At 34.5% G+C, this 14,942-nt stretch overlaps 1 protein-coding gene across 19 annotated transcripts in view; it reads left to right on the top strand.

Annotated features, from left to right (window-relative positions):
- LOC143246261 (protein FAM117B-like) overlaps positions 1-14,942 on the top strand; it is a 212,070-nt gene that overhangs the window by 176,911 nt on the left and 20,217 nt on the right. For all 19 annotated transcript variants that reach the window (XR_013025892.1, XR_013025891.1, XR_013025889.1 and 16 more), the window contains 5 exons: positions 4,503-4,586; positions 5,495-5,815; positions 6,295-6,360; positions 7,000-7,210; positions 14,607-14,736. Coding sequence is in view for 13 of the 19 variants with exons in the window: in XM_076492686.1 (XP_076348801.1) it covers positions 4,503-4,586; positions 5,495-5,815; positions 6,295-6,360; positions 7,000-7,210; positions 14,607-14,736 (812 nt within the window). In the remaining 6 variants the exon portion in view is untranslated. The remainder of the gene's footprint in view (positions 1-4,502; positions 4,587-5,494; positions 5,816-6,294; positions 6,361-6,999; positions 7,211-14,606; positions 14,737-14,942) is intronic.

Here is a 14,942-nt window from a genome sequence, read left to right as displayed (position 1 = left end):
TTCACAGAAAGCAAAAATAGCCAAGAGTATGAAAGAAAAGAAGTAGCAAGAAATGGAAAAAAGAAAATGCCACATGTAACAGATTTACTTGTGTACATTTATTGTAATGTCAGTGTTTGTTTTAGTTAAATATGTATTTAGAAATATATGTAACTTATTGTTAAATGTGTACTGCGAAAGTCCTGCCTATTCTCTAACTTTGTAGATTATTCTCATAAAGAATTAACAATGTATGATGTATATAAAATACCGGTGATTGCCAGTATTGTTGTCAAATGAAGTTTAAAAATCACAATGCATGGAGATACAATTTAATATTGTTGGCTTGCCACAGTCAGTATACTATAAACCTCAGAAGCTATAATTGTGATAAATGCTTATTATCGAAAAACTACAGATATTTGACCAGGAAGTTTTATCAACTTCGAACATTACGAACCATTAAACTTCCGGAAAATTAACTTCAGATGTTAGTATTATTTCTACAAGGACATCAGATATCTTCTTTGGTGAAAGGCGAGCTTATAAACTACGTGAGACCAACCAAGAATAGAGCTAGCAAGCTTTCCCTTCAAGAGAAGCATACTTGTGTAACAACAAAAAATTAAATCGCTTTTCAGGAACCATAGAAAAAAAGATTCAGTTCCAGACGAGGTAGAAGACTCAGTATTATTTGTAAGTTGGTAAAACTCTTGTATGTAAACCATTATTTGTAATAATCATTATTATAATTTGTATTGTTTTTTATATATTAAAATATATTTGTATTAAGAAAGAAAATTGTTTGCATCACTCTTGTTGGCAAATATCATAAATTTGTTACAAATGGACTTTTGTAATTCAAATTCAGAAATTCAGTTAACTCAGTTTCAGGCTATTTGAAATTGTAATACATAAAGTAATAAATAGGAAGCTCATCAGAGATAAAATATAACATGTAACATAATAAACTATGTGCTCATGTCCAAGATCTGAATCAGAAACAAAATTCAGTCTAAATTCAAATCGTAATTCGATTTATATTTATCAGTGCTATGCCTGGCATGGCCAGGTGGTTAGGAGCTCAACATTTTCATTATGCAATACAATAGATATAAATGTTAAAAAATTAGTCTAGCTTTGTTGGACCCGGAATGTCAATCTGAGGGTCATGGGTCCAAATCCCTGTCGAGCAAAAAATGACCACCATTTCAGTCATGAAGCAATATAAGATGATTGTCAATCCCACTATTCATTGGTAAAGGAGTAGCCGAAGAGTTGGTGGTGGGTGGTAATGACTAACTTCCTTCCCTCTAGTCTTACACTGCTAAATTAGGTTTAGCTAGAACAGATATCCCTCCTGTAGCTTTGCCTGAAATTCAAAACAAAAAACAAACAAACTTACAAGTACTTACAGAAGTTGATCATGTGTGATTATCAAGTTTATTTGAATCACCCTCTCTTAAACAACTACAAAAATATAAGAAAAGTGAATTGCATGAACTTGCCAAAATATTAGAATTAGAAGTTAGGAAATCACTAAGAAAAAATGGACTAAAAAAGCATATTATTGAAATACTAGTTGATGATCACTTGTGTGAGAAACCATTTGGGGAATATTCTAGTATCTCCACTGGTCAGTCAGAATTGAGTGATAAATATACGTTAGACATTTAGCTAAAAACTCAAACAAATTCAGCTTAAACAAGTCCTTATTGAAGCCCAGAAAGAACATGCTGGTATTGAAGCTGAAAAAGAGAAAGAACTGGCTAGTATTGAAGTTGAAAAAGAGAAAGAGCTGGCTAGTATTGAAGTTTAAAAAGAGAAAGAGCTGGCTAGTATTGAAGTTGAAAAAGAGAAAGAGCTGGTTAATATTGAAGCTGAAAAAGAGAAAGAGCTGACTAGTATTGAAGCTGAAAAAGAGAAAGAGCTGGCTAGTATTGAAGCTGAAAAAGAGAAAGAGCTGGCTGGTATTGAAGCTGAAAGAGAAAGTAAACATATCAAAGCCAGACAAGCCTCTGTCGAAGCTGAGAAAGAGATGTAAATTACACACAGCTCCAATTGACCAATGAAAAATGACAACTTTTTACTCAATCGATACATTAAACTACCACCACTTAGTGAATATGAAGTTGATAAATATTTCCAACATTTTTAGAAAGTTGTCTAAACCAGTTAATGGCCCACTGAAAAATGGTTATTATTATTACAGAATGTTTTAACTAGTAAAATGAAAGAAGCTTATGCTGCTCTCTCTCTCTCTAGAAGATTGTACAGATTATGATAAGGGTAAAGCCACTATTCTCAAAGCATACAAGTTAATGCTTGAGGCTTATTGCCAAACATTTCAAGATTATCACATGCAAAATAATCCAAACTTATATGAAATTTGCCCATAATAAGTGGCTCATTTTGATCTATGCATATTAGTAACAGTTTTAACAAATGAAGACAATTATGTCTGATTGAGGAATTTAAGAACTTTACAAAGGATGACCTTAAAACTTATTTGGATGAAAACAAAGTTGAAATGCTACAGGAAGCAGCTGCTCTTTCTGATAATTACACTTTAACACATAATATCACTTTTAATAGAAAGATGTTCTTGCCATCTCAGCAAAAATTTGTACCTGTTCAATCCACTAAAGTTGATGATTTTTCAACAAAATCCATCTCCACTAGTTCAAAATATTCTGACAGTCAGGATAAAACTTCATCAAAGTTATCAAGGCCTGTCTGCCATTTCTGTAAAAAACCTGACCATGTTATTTCTGATTGTTGGCATGTGAAAAGATAAAAGAAAAGGATGCAATACCCAGTGAGCTTGTGTCCATGTTTGGACATAGTTTCATCAAATAACCTGATGTTGTTCATGTGGCCACTAATAAAAAGGCTGATGCAGTTAGGGAGGAACTTAGACCTTTTGTGTCTGTTGGTTCTGTGTCTTTGACAAATGTCATTGCCAATCCTGTCCCCATTCATATTTTGTGTGATACCGGGGCAACTCAATCATTGTTGTTAGGTGTATTGCCTTTAGATTTGAGTTCTGCCACTGATGAGTTTGTTATTGCTAAGGATTTAGAGGATGGCTTTGTTAAGGTTTCTCTCCATAACATTTAGTTAGCATCAACCCAATTTTGGTACCAGTTGTGGTTGGAGTAAGACCTACTCTGCCAATTAAGGGTATATTATTATTGTTGGGAAACAGTCTGGCTGGATTAAGAGCTGTTGCTGAATCCAAGATGGTTAGCGAGCCAATCATTGTTTCACCTAAGGATGATGATGATGTTGAGGAGAATTCAGACGTGTTTCCCTCCTGCCTATAACTCAAGCTCAGGCTAGGAAACTGATCTTGTTCTGTGAAGTCTCAAACTGACATGTATTTGCTTAGAATTTTCTCAGTAATTAACCAGTTGAACTGCCTGTTCTAGCAATGAATTCTTTAGTTGAATGGATCAGGTTTTTCTAATCGAAAAGGAAAAACTGAACTTTAGGTACTTGATGTACTTTTCTTCATACTGTTTAAAAGAATCTTAACTTATCAAGCATCCTTCACTCAGTTTCTGGAACTATATTAAGATAGGGATAATGACTCTAGGATTACAACTGTTTGTATTCCAAGAAATGCTTTTCATACTGATTGTGATTAGGTAAAGAATTTAAGAGAGTATTTGCATATCTCACATCTGATAATTTTGTTTTTTTCACACAAAGCGACACAGTGGGTTATCTTTGCTTTGTCCACCATCAGGAATTGAACCTCAAATCTTAGCATATCAGTTCATGAACTTATTGCTGGTGCACTTGTGATGGTAGTTTTGAGTGTGTGATAAGAAAGATGTTCATGCAATGCAACTAACATGAAATTTTAGTCTGGCAAAAAACAACAACAATAAGAAAACAATCCTATTGTAAAACTAAAACATAAATTAGATTGTAGTAAAATAATAGCTTTATTCTGTTAATTTAAGTAAAATAATGTCTTAAAGTGTATTGTTTTTAGTGCTTCATAAGCAATAACAGAATGTATGTGTGATTGCAAAAAATAAATTAATTAAAAGCATTTAAGGTCAATGACATTTTTGAAACAGCTTATTTTTTTAAAAATCAAGTTTAATTTTTCATTAAAAGGTTTAAAGTATTTTGGGCATGATTTAAAATGTTATTGCTATCTAGTGAAACTTTGGGAATTTATATGCTTTTTCATTATTTTGTTACAATTGTTTACACCTAGCAACAGATTATATTTTTAACAAACTCTTTATTTAAAAGAGAAATTTTTATTATTTAGCACTCAACTTTTATTCAAGCTTTTTAATGCACAGAACCTTTTAAAGCAAGCTTATTATTATATTTTTGGTTTCTTACTGATAAGAAAATGAAACAAATCATCCTATTAAAAACTGAAAGTAAGATATATATACCAGCTCAACCCCATTGCATGGAAACAGTAGCAATTAAAATTATAGCAATTGATACTTGGACACATTTGTTTAACTTGTAAGTGATGTTTGTAATTACAGACAGATGACTGGGAAGAATTTGACAGGAAGAAAGGATCACAGAAAAAGTTTCCTGGAAATGGTGGTGATCAGTTAGAAATGAAGGTATAACATGAACCATGGTTATGATTTGGTTTGAAGAAGTATTTAGTTGTAAAGCTTAAAATGCTTGGCATATGGATTTATTGATAAAGAACTTCTGGTCAAAAGTAACCTAACTCTGTAGATCAGAATTGTAAGTCATTTTTTGCTAGATAATTACTTAACAGTTATAAATCAATACACAATAAGACGGAAATCTGTAAACATTACAGTTTACATTGCAGTTAATTATAAGATGTGTACACTTGCTGAAAATGACATTTCTGGTCATGATTTCAATAATATCTCTAACTTAGAAGATTTACATTATTTCCAAATTTACTTGCTAAGCTAGCAGTGAACGGTAACCAAAAAAAGTATTGAGAAACATTTAAAAGATTGTATCCTCTAAAGTAAAGGAAACAGATTATTACTTACTCTAATTACAAGAGTCCAGGTAGTACTAGTCACAAGTGTACGTGACACAAGATTACACAAAATAATCCATGTATTAATGGTCATAAAGACATAACATAGGATTAATTACAAGGGTGTAAGCATTACTAGTCACAAGTATACAGTATATAGCACAGGATTAGTCACAATTGTACAAAAGTTAGGATTAGTGGCATGAGTGTAAATAGTAACAGTTGCAAATGTATGTGAAACAGGATCAATCACAAGGATGCAAGTAGTACTAGTTACAAGTGTACAGCTAGGATTAATAATAAATGTACATGACACAAGAGAACATGTAAGATTAGTCAAGGGAAACATGTATTAGTTGTCAGGATAACATGTAGAATTAGTGCTAGCTATAAATATGCCTGTATTAGTTGTTACAAGTGTAGTTAAATACCAAGAGTTAGGAAACATAAGGAATCATCTAGTTTTGATATATAACATTCCAAGTTGTCTACTTATTGTTTTAGTATATTCGTCAGAGGCTTCAACGGACCAATAAGAGCAGTCATGGCCCAGGAGGCTACAGCTCATATCAGAGGCTCAGTCCTTTCCAAGGGGACCATTCTGCCATATCACAGTCTACCCCTGCTGGCAGTAGTAATGGTTCTGTACCGTCCACAGCAACAACAACCACTAGCACTTCATTTTATCAACATTTATATAACATACCCACACATAGTGGGTCAACAGGAGCAGTTAGCAGGTCTCATACAGGTCCCATTCCAATCCCTCACATTCCAAAGGCCTCCATCCCCCGTATTCGCAGTAGCGTGGAAGGTTTAAATCAGGTGATTTGTTTTCTTCTCATTCTTCTCAAAATATGCAAGTTACACTTCAGATAATAATCACTTAGTAATTGAAGAAAGCCATTTAATTTGTTTAGTTATTAATACTGTTGTTACTCTTAACTCATGTTTACTTAGTAGATGATGTTGCTGAATAAATCTTTAAAAATAAAAAAAATTAAGCAGAATTGTAGGTTGAGTAAAATATGGACTTTCTAACTATAGCTTAGTGGTCATAAAATAGTTATTATACAATAAAAAATACATTTCTGGCACTCTTTTTCTGATTAAATGAAGAAAGGTACCAGACTAAGATTATAGAAGGTTCTTTATGGTCTTGCTTTATTTTAGCATGTTTAACTGGAGTGCTTTCTTAAACCATTTATAACATACACTTTTTATAAAAAGAGAAAGTGTCTATTCTTGCTCTAGTTATATTATTTATTATCCACTAATTTTTATTTATTTTATTATTGTTGCAGGAGATAGAAAGACTAGTACTCAAAGGAATCTCAGGGAATGATGTTGGGGATGTGGAGTTTGAGAGGGTGAGTAAAATTACTTATATTTTTTCTTCAAAATTCATTGATCCCAGACAAAAAAACCATTTGTTAATCCTAAAGCTCAGGATGAAACAAACATTTTATTTTCAGTAATTATTACAAATAAATTGTGTATAATTAATGAGTGAAACTATACTTCATCATAGTGCTTTACACTGTTTACAGTGTCAAAAAGGTTACGTACAATTCCATATTTTTTTTAGCTTTTATTTTAAGGTGATTGAAAGATGAAAACCTAGGTAGCTAAATAAGGTTACATCTTTAATTTATGGGATGTTTTATCAAGTAGCAACTTTCTTATTAAAGAACTCGCACAGACACAGGTAAATTAAGTGAGAAATAATTTTTCTGATTCCACTGAGCACTTTTAAGTTTCAATAAATAATATTAGGACGTAAAAAACCCATGTGGGTAAAGGTAATGGAATGCCATAACTTCCATTGTTACAACAGTGGTATGCCATCCCATCTTTTCCTTTGTTACAGGAGGATGGTAAACAGAAATATCAATACTTTACAACCTAGAAGGTTGATCTTACTCATGAAAAGTCTTTTTTTTTATTCAGTTTCCCATTTCAATTCTTTAGAAGTGTTATATTAAGTCTATATAGAAAGTATTTTGTAGGATGTAGAACCTCCTCCAGATGGACACCGAGCCCCAATTGCAGACCTCTTTAGGTCCACTACAGCCATATCCACACGAAATGTGAACACACAAACTCCCTCTGGTAGAGGAGAGAGTTGCCCTAATAGTGGTGCAACTAGCCGCAGTCAGTCAGTTTCACCAATTGTTTCATTTCTAGGCCAAATGGATAGCTCTCAGCCTGCCAGTAGAGGTAAGTCAGTGTATTGAGTAAGGCTTTTTATTCATCAATTTTGTTATGTGCTGTAATGGTTAGTTGTGTGTTGCTAATATATAGAAAATAATATCTGTAAAGACTTGTAATTGTAAATACTATTAGCCTCTCTTTCTGTCATAGTTAGTTGAGAAAGATTTACTGTTTTTTAGAAAATGAGTACCTGATTAATTATTTAATAACAAGTAATGTGTTTTTCTACAGCTTGTTATCCCTATAGAACATACAGTAACAACTGAAGTATTTCTCTGTATCTTGCTATTTTTATAGAACATTCAGTAACAAGTAATGTTTTTATCTGCATCTTGTTATCTTTGTTGAACATTCAGTGACAAGTAATGTCTTTATGTATGGCTTGCTTTCACTATTGAACATTAAATAACAAGTAATATCATTATCTGCAGTTTATTATCCCTATAAAATATTTAGTAACAAGTAATGTTTCTATCTACAGTTTGTTTTCCATGTGGAACATTCAAGAGCAAGTAATGTTTTTATCTGTAGCTTGTTATCTGTGAATACTTATTAACTTGTCTTTGTGGATAAAGAATTGACACTAAAATTTTACTTCTCGTTTTTCATTCTTAACAGCTGTTGTCTTCCATATAATGGTTAATTGTGTTCCCTTGTTATAGTTTTATTTGTGAGATCCCACTTTGTCATTGTATTATTCTGTGAATGTTAAGAAATAGAGATAATTTTGCCCACAGTGGCTTGTAAAGAAGTCTTTGGGTTTATAATGTTAAAATCCAATTCTGAATTTATATACTTAGATCTCTTCCCATAGTTGCTATTCCTCGTGCATTTGCCTTTGAAATTTTGCAGAAACTACTAGTCTTGAACCTAAAACACAAGCAGAATTAGTGCATGATGTATTTGTTATGTGACAAAAGCCCTTCCATCAGTAGAAGGATGACACATCCTTCATACACTGTAGATCCCTATAAACACTTACAAAATTAATTTCATACTTATCCATAGCACTGTCTTTAAGGAATATATCTCTGTAAGCTTAAATTTAATCAGTTTTGTGAGATATGCATTGCCTTTTCACAGTGTTAACATTCTTTGTTTTCCTTTTAGTTTGTTTTAACACTCATTTAAAGCTACATTGTGCCATAACTAACTAAAAAGCTATATTTTGTTCTAAAGAATTGCTTTGATGATCATGAATTCCCAAGTGAGAGTGGCTTAAACCTCCTTACTAAGCTCTGTCAGTATTACTAATGTTGCCCTTGAAGCTCACTTGCTTTGGTTGTGGTAAACATTACCACAATAGTTCATCATATGTGGATTCTTTAATGCCTTCTTTGCCTCATCTTTTTGTCCCTACTTATGAAGCGCATTCATCTCTTTCTGAATCTGGCTATGAGGATGACAAATTTGGTTGGCTCTTTCAACCTCACAGATGTACACTAGGTTTCTCTTTACATCATGGGGACAATTTCTTCTTCGTAGTTTTTATTTTGCAGATTTGATTATTCAAATTTATATTTAACTTTCCCTTTCCTATATATCTTTTACTTCTTGTTACTTATTACTTGACTGCCATGTAAAGGATTATGTATTTTTCCTCCTCCTCCACACATATGCACTAACATGTTCTTGGATCAGCTTTGTTCCCACTTTCAAATGCCTCTTTCTCCTCAACTACTGGTTTCCATTTCCCTGACATATGGCATTCCTCTTTTCCAATCTTGGACTCCCAATCCATGAAGTCCTTTCTACCTGCTTGGGAGACTTACCCCACATCTCCATTAACACTTCTCAATGCTCAATTTTCTTGAATTTGCCTTCTCAAAACTATTTCCTTCATTACTTATCCTTTCTTCATATCCAGTCTGAAGCTCTACATCATGATTCTTATAGTTTTTATAGAGATCTGCATTTGATCCTTTTCAATTTTTTTGCTAGGGTTTTAGCTTCTTCCTTCTTCCTGCTTACTTCATGCCTCTGTTGTCAAAGCTTTGTGGATTGTGAAACTTCATCTTCTCCATTCATACCTCCATGATCTTCATCTGGCTTCTTTCCTTCACCCTGAGGGTGTTCCTAATGCCTTAAAGATTTGAGCCAAGATTGCCTGACACCAGGCCTTCATTTTTTCCTTGTGAGTCACTCCCATTCCTTGACCTCATGAACCCTCCATGTTTCTCTTCATTCCTATTTCTCATCCCTCTACCACTTCTTACTTTTTCTCCTCTTATCAGGTTGGCTGTTGCATGTCCCACTGGTAACTCCCTCCCTTTGTATCCATTTGGGACCAGTATGGGTACTTTTATTTCTGTTTACATATCTTTGAACCTCTTGCAGCAAATGATAGGCCTTTCAGGTTGTTACACACAGTTTTCTCTTTCCTTCTCACATTTTTTTCCTATCTTCTCCTTTTCCTGTTTCTATTCCTTCTCCTGTCTGTCTGTCTGTCTGTAATCGTTTGGACATGAGAGCCATCAAGAGGGTTCTTCATTCCTCCCTATAGTTATATTATTGCCTTTATATTGCACTGAAAAAGACTGGGGACTGGCATTCCAGCAGCATCCTTTCTTCTTACAACAGTTATCTGGTGGTTTCTCAGTCCAAAATGGGGAGAATCTTTCTTTCCACTGGACTTTTCCCCTGGTCTGTGGCTGACCAAGGTCAATGTCTCAGATACCTTTGTACATGTTCTGATTGCCCTTCCCTCTTGTTGGTTTTTTTTGCTTTATCAACAGTTTTAAGTGCTCCTTTCTGACATCACTTTGATTCTTTATGTCTTCAACTGAATCATGGGAGTGTTCTACAGTCTTGGACTTCCATTATTAAATGGTAAACTGGCTTCTCCTCACCTCTTCTGAGGAAGGTCTCCTCCAAGAGACGTGTTGTCTGGATTGGCTGGCTAAATTTTCCATATCGTTTCTGACTCTTACTCAACTTGTGGCCCACCTTTAAATCTTTTTCAGCTCTTGCTTGAGTCAAGCTTGTGGGACATGGAACATTTAGTCACTTTGACTCTTGCTTATTCTGTAATTCCCATGTGAAAGGCCCTGACTTTTTGGGGGGAATTGTATCTCTAGAACATCTTCAATGGGTTTTGAATTACTACTAGAAAATCTGTCATGATTCTCTGTCCTTTTCTGTGACACTACCACCTTCTGTTTTTGATAATCTGTCTCAATGGCTAGATTCTATCAACAGTGCAGTCAGCAGTCCACTGTCATCTCATCCATCTAGATTTCTTCTCTTCACTGATGCATCTCTGGCCTCAGGGATTTGGTCTTCTGTGATTGCACCTTCAACATCACTGTCCTGTTGCTCATGGCAGCCCATCAGGTATGTTTCCATTACTTACCTCTTCTTGTGTATCATTTAGTTACAATCCATTCTAACAGTTTTATAGTAATTGCCTAGATCAGTCATCAAACTGGAACTCTTTTACAGAACCTCTGCTTCTACATACAGGACTTTTTGTTTTGGGACCACAAACACCAAGTTCATCTGACAGCCATTTATTCTCTATAGAGGGCATGCCATCCTCAGGTGCTTCCTTGGAATATTTTTTCAGTTGGGCATGTAATTTATCAATTTCACAGCTACTCCTCTTAGTATCAAACACACCCCCCTTCTTCTGTCCTCTGGTACCTCTTTCAGCAGATCTAGTTGTGGATGTTCTTTGCCAGGACATGTTTCATCTTATGCTATATATGTACCTTTCTCTCCACTTTTTCTGCATTTTATTGTTAATTAGTGACACCTCATTTCAGGTACTGTTGCTTGCACCTTTTTGACTGGCTTAGTATTGGTCTTTTTTCTTCCACTGACTGGTATTCAAGGCACCTCTTCCTCCATCTTTGTCACTCTTGCCTCAACCTCATATGTTTCTATTTCTCCCAAAATGTGTGGGATTTGTTTAGTGCCTTGCTCACCAGTCAGGTTTTTCAGACTACATAGCCTTCTATTGCTCTCTTCCACTTGCCATTCTACTATTGCTTACCTTTAACCTTCTTTATATAGTTGTTTGACCAAACATTCTGTTTATATTATTGTAGACTATCAAGCAGCCTTGTTAACAACCTTTTATTTTTTTTTCACTATGGTTCTGTCTTTTTCTTTGTTCTGGTCCTTCCTAATTTATCATCTTCCTTGTCGAGTTCTTTTGCTTGATGTATGCTGTTACCCAGGCTCCCTTTGAACTCTTGGTCACTTTCTCCATATACCATCTTTCTTTCTCTGTTAAAGCCTATTTCCTTTTCCTTTTTACTTATGGTTATCATATATCTGTTCTTTATGCATCGAAAACCTTCCATACTTTCTTTCATTGATTTTTCTTAATTTTATTTCCTGACTGCTCATATTTTCCTGATACTTTCTTTCTCTGGAATTGTCTAGCTCCACTGTGTGACTCCTGCAGTTTATTCTTGCCATAAGACCCCTCTTCTTCCATGGATCTTTGTCCTCAACACTTACCACATGGATTTGTCACTTTATATGGTGTGTCACATATTTCTCCCTGGATGGAGATTATCACAGCCTTTATCATGTCTCATCACATCACGTACACCACTTTACTTGTTCCCTTATCTTGCACTTTCTAAAACTTTTTGATGAGATCCTTCAGGATAGAATGTAGATTACACCTAACATCTTTGTCATGCATTTTCTTCACCATCTGGCAGTTTGTTATCTCTCATCTCAACCCAGTTTTCATTATCCATTTTACTCACTTTATTTAATTGGTGTCTCTTTATTTCCTTATCTATTTACACTATTCTACCATTCATTTTTTGAGACAAATCTAGTAGAAAGTATTACCTCACAGTATATACTTACTTCCCTAAGACCTCATTAAATCAAGGGTAGTGGAAAGCAACATTATACCAATCTGCCCTATGTTTTAAAGTTCCCAGTGTTGAGATTTTAATGATGAGAAACCCACTTTATAGAAGAAAAAAAAAGTTTTAAGATGGTTAGACTGGGTAATAAAAATAACTTTATTATACATTTACAGATGCTTTGCAGCACAATGCAGTGGGAATTAGAATAGGGTTGTTTTTGTCTGTGTAGTGCAAGTCACCCCTATTTTATAATTTGTTAATTTCTCAGTGGCTCAGCCAGCTGTATGATGCAACTTATTTCCTTGCATAATAGAAAATATTTTGTCCTCATTTCTGTTTGTAAGGTAAGCAAATTGAACAGTGGAACACATATCAAATCATATGGTCTGATCATTGCCCTAGCCTCACTACATCTCAGGTCCAACTAACCTGTTGTGCCGAAATATTCTATTGGTTATGTCTCTTTCTGCTCACTCCTATGACACCTTGGCTTATTTTGTCTTTCTCCTTTCATATTTTCATCTGGATACATGTAGAGTAAACACTGCATGAACTGGATGCACTATCTCACAAGTGTTATTCCTCTAGTAAGCCACCACTCACACACACACCCCTTGGACTTTCTTTTTCAATAGCCTTCTATGAAAGCAAGTCATGAATGTTTTCACAATTGCACCAGCCCCTCCACTGCATCAGTGTACTGTGTGCAAAGAATTAAGTATATCATTTCAGAAGTTAATTTTTTTTTACCTGAAAATGTATTTCTTACAGATACTTACCTCTCAGTATACCTTCCTACCAGTACACATTGTTCTTGTCCTTGTGTAAGAATGAAATTATAATGGAGTGAAAGTACTTATGGGATTTACAGTGCAAGGAGGATATGTCACCATTCTATTAGTGGAGGGCTGCAGTTTCATGACAATTACATCATGCATTAGTGCAGTTCATATCATAACATTTGTCTTAGTTGGGAGATGACTCAAAGAACCTTTTCTTATTTCACTAAGTACATTTATGTATCTAAGAATAAATATTGCAATGCAAAGAGGTTATGTGATTCAGGTTGATAATATGCCATTATTGTTATCAGTATAACATTGTTTGCTACTATTAGAGAGCTCACTTTTGACTAGTTGGCAATTTAAAGAGTACATACGAAGGCTGTTAAAAAATTACGCGGGCTGTTTGAATTGCGCGGCTCCAGTTGGTTCCAGGGGAATCCGCTTGATGTCGCTAGGTTTGCACAGATCAGCTGATTACGATGCCATTTCCCGATTGCAGATATCTTCATTTGTGTATTAGCTACGCAGTTTTAAGTGAAGTGCGATTTTTTCGTTTGGCGGATTTCAGAATGAATGACCTGAAGGAGCAACGACTTGCTGTGAAATTTTGTGTTAAACTTGGAACATCTGCGACTGAAACTTTTGCTATGCTTAACATGGCTTACGGTGATGTTGCTATGAAGCGTACGGCATGTTTCAAGTGGCATGAACGTTTTAAGAATGGTCGACAGTCCATCAAAGATGATGAGCGTCCTGGACGTTCTTCCACGTCAACTGACGACCCACATGTCGACAAAATCAACACCCTGGTGCGGGCAAATCGATGTCTGACTGTCAGGGAGCTTGCTGAAGAGTGTGGGATATCAGTTGGATCTTGTTACGAGATTTTGACCGAAAAATTGAAGATGCACCACGTTGCTGCGAAATTCAGCCCTCAGAACTCGTGAGATTTTGGCCAAACACTCGATCACTGTTCTTCCCCACCCTGCCTACTCACCTGACCTTGCTTCTTGCGATTTTTTCTTGTTCCCAAAACTCAAAAGACCCTTGAAAGGAAGAAGATTTGAGACGATTCCCGAGATTAAGGCAAATGCGACAAAGGAGCTGGAGGGCATTACAAAAGAAGCGTACCAGGACTGTTTCAACAAGTGGAAACACCGTTGGGATAAGTGTGTGTGTTGGGGAGGAGAGTACTTTGAAGGGGTCCCAGACCTGTAACTTCTAAATAAAGTACATTTTGTTTTATGACGTCAGTCCGCGTATTTTTTGAACAGACCTCGTATCTTATTTAATGTTAGTCATGGATATTTTGACAGTGTATAATATATATCTTATTTAATATTATTCATGGATATTTTAACAGTGTATAGTATATATCTTATTTAATGTTATTTGTAAATATTTTAATAGTGTATAGTATAAATCTTATTTAATGTTATTCGTGGATATTTTAACAGTGTATAGTATATATCTTAATGTTAGTCATGGATATTTTAAGCATTTGAGTTAAGTCTTATTATGTTATTATTTCTCATTCAGAAAGGATATAGGATGAGTTTCACATTTTGAACATCACAGTAAATTCTTTAATTATTCAAAGACAATGAAAGATGACTGACTGAATAAATAAATTGCATTATAAAAGTAAATGTTTAAATACCATTTATTAGGTTAAAATAATCTGAATCTGTACCTTTTCAACAATTGATGGCAATTCTGGAACAATAATGTAATCATTAAATAAGAACTGAATTAACAGTTTTTTGTTTATTATTTTTGCAGAAGGAAGTAAAAGTGCCTCACCTGATCTAGACTGTAACTTTAAATTTGGCACAAGCCCTTGTATTAATAGGTTTTTGGCCCGAGAGCCTCCAGATGGATGTGAAAAAGTGAAAATTTCAGAAGAACGAAGGTAGGTTTGCCAACTTATTGTTATTGTTTATTTCTACATTTCATGAAATAAAGAAATAGTTCAAAAATAATTGTGAATACTAAATAAAAACATTTCAATTAATGCTATAATGTGATGATTAGGAAGACTAATATCAAATGGGTAAGTTTAATTATTTGCTAGGTACATATTAAAAAAATATTAACTTGTCATATGAACAAGGAAGT

The sequence above is a fragment of the Tachypleus tridentatus genome, chromosome 3 (assembly GCF_004210375.1).
Source record: "Tachypleus tridentatus isolate NWPU-2018 chromosome 3, ASM421037v1, whole genome shotgun sequence".
NCBI lineage: Eukaryota > Metazoa > Arthropoda > Merostomata > Xiphosura > Limulidae > Tachypleus > Tachypleus tridentatus.
Note: the sequence above shows the minus strand (reverse complement) of the source record. Positions and strands in the feature narration are given on the sequence as shown.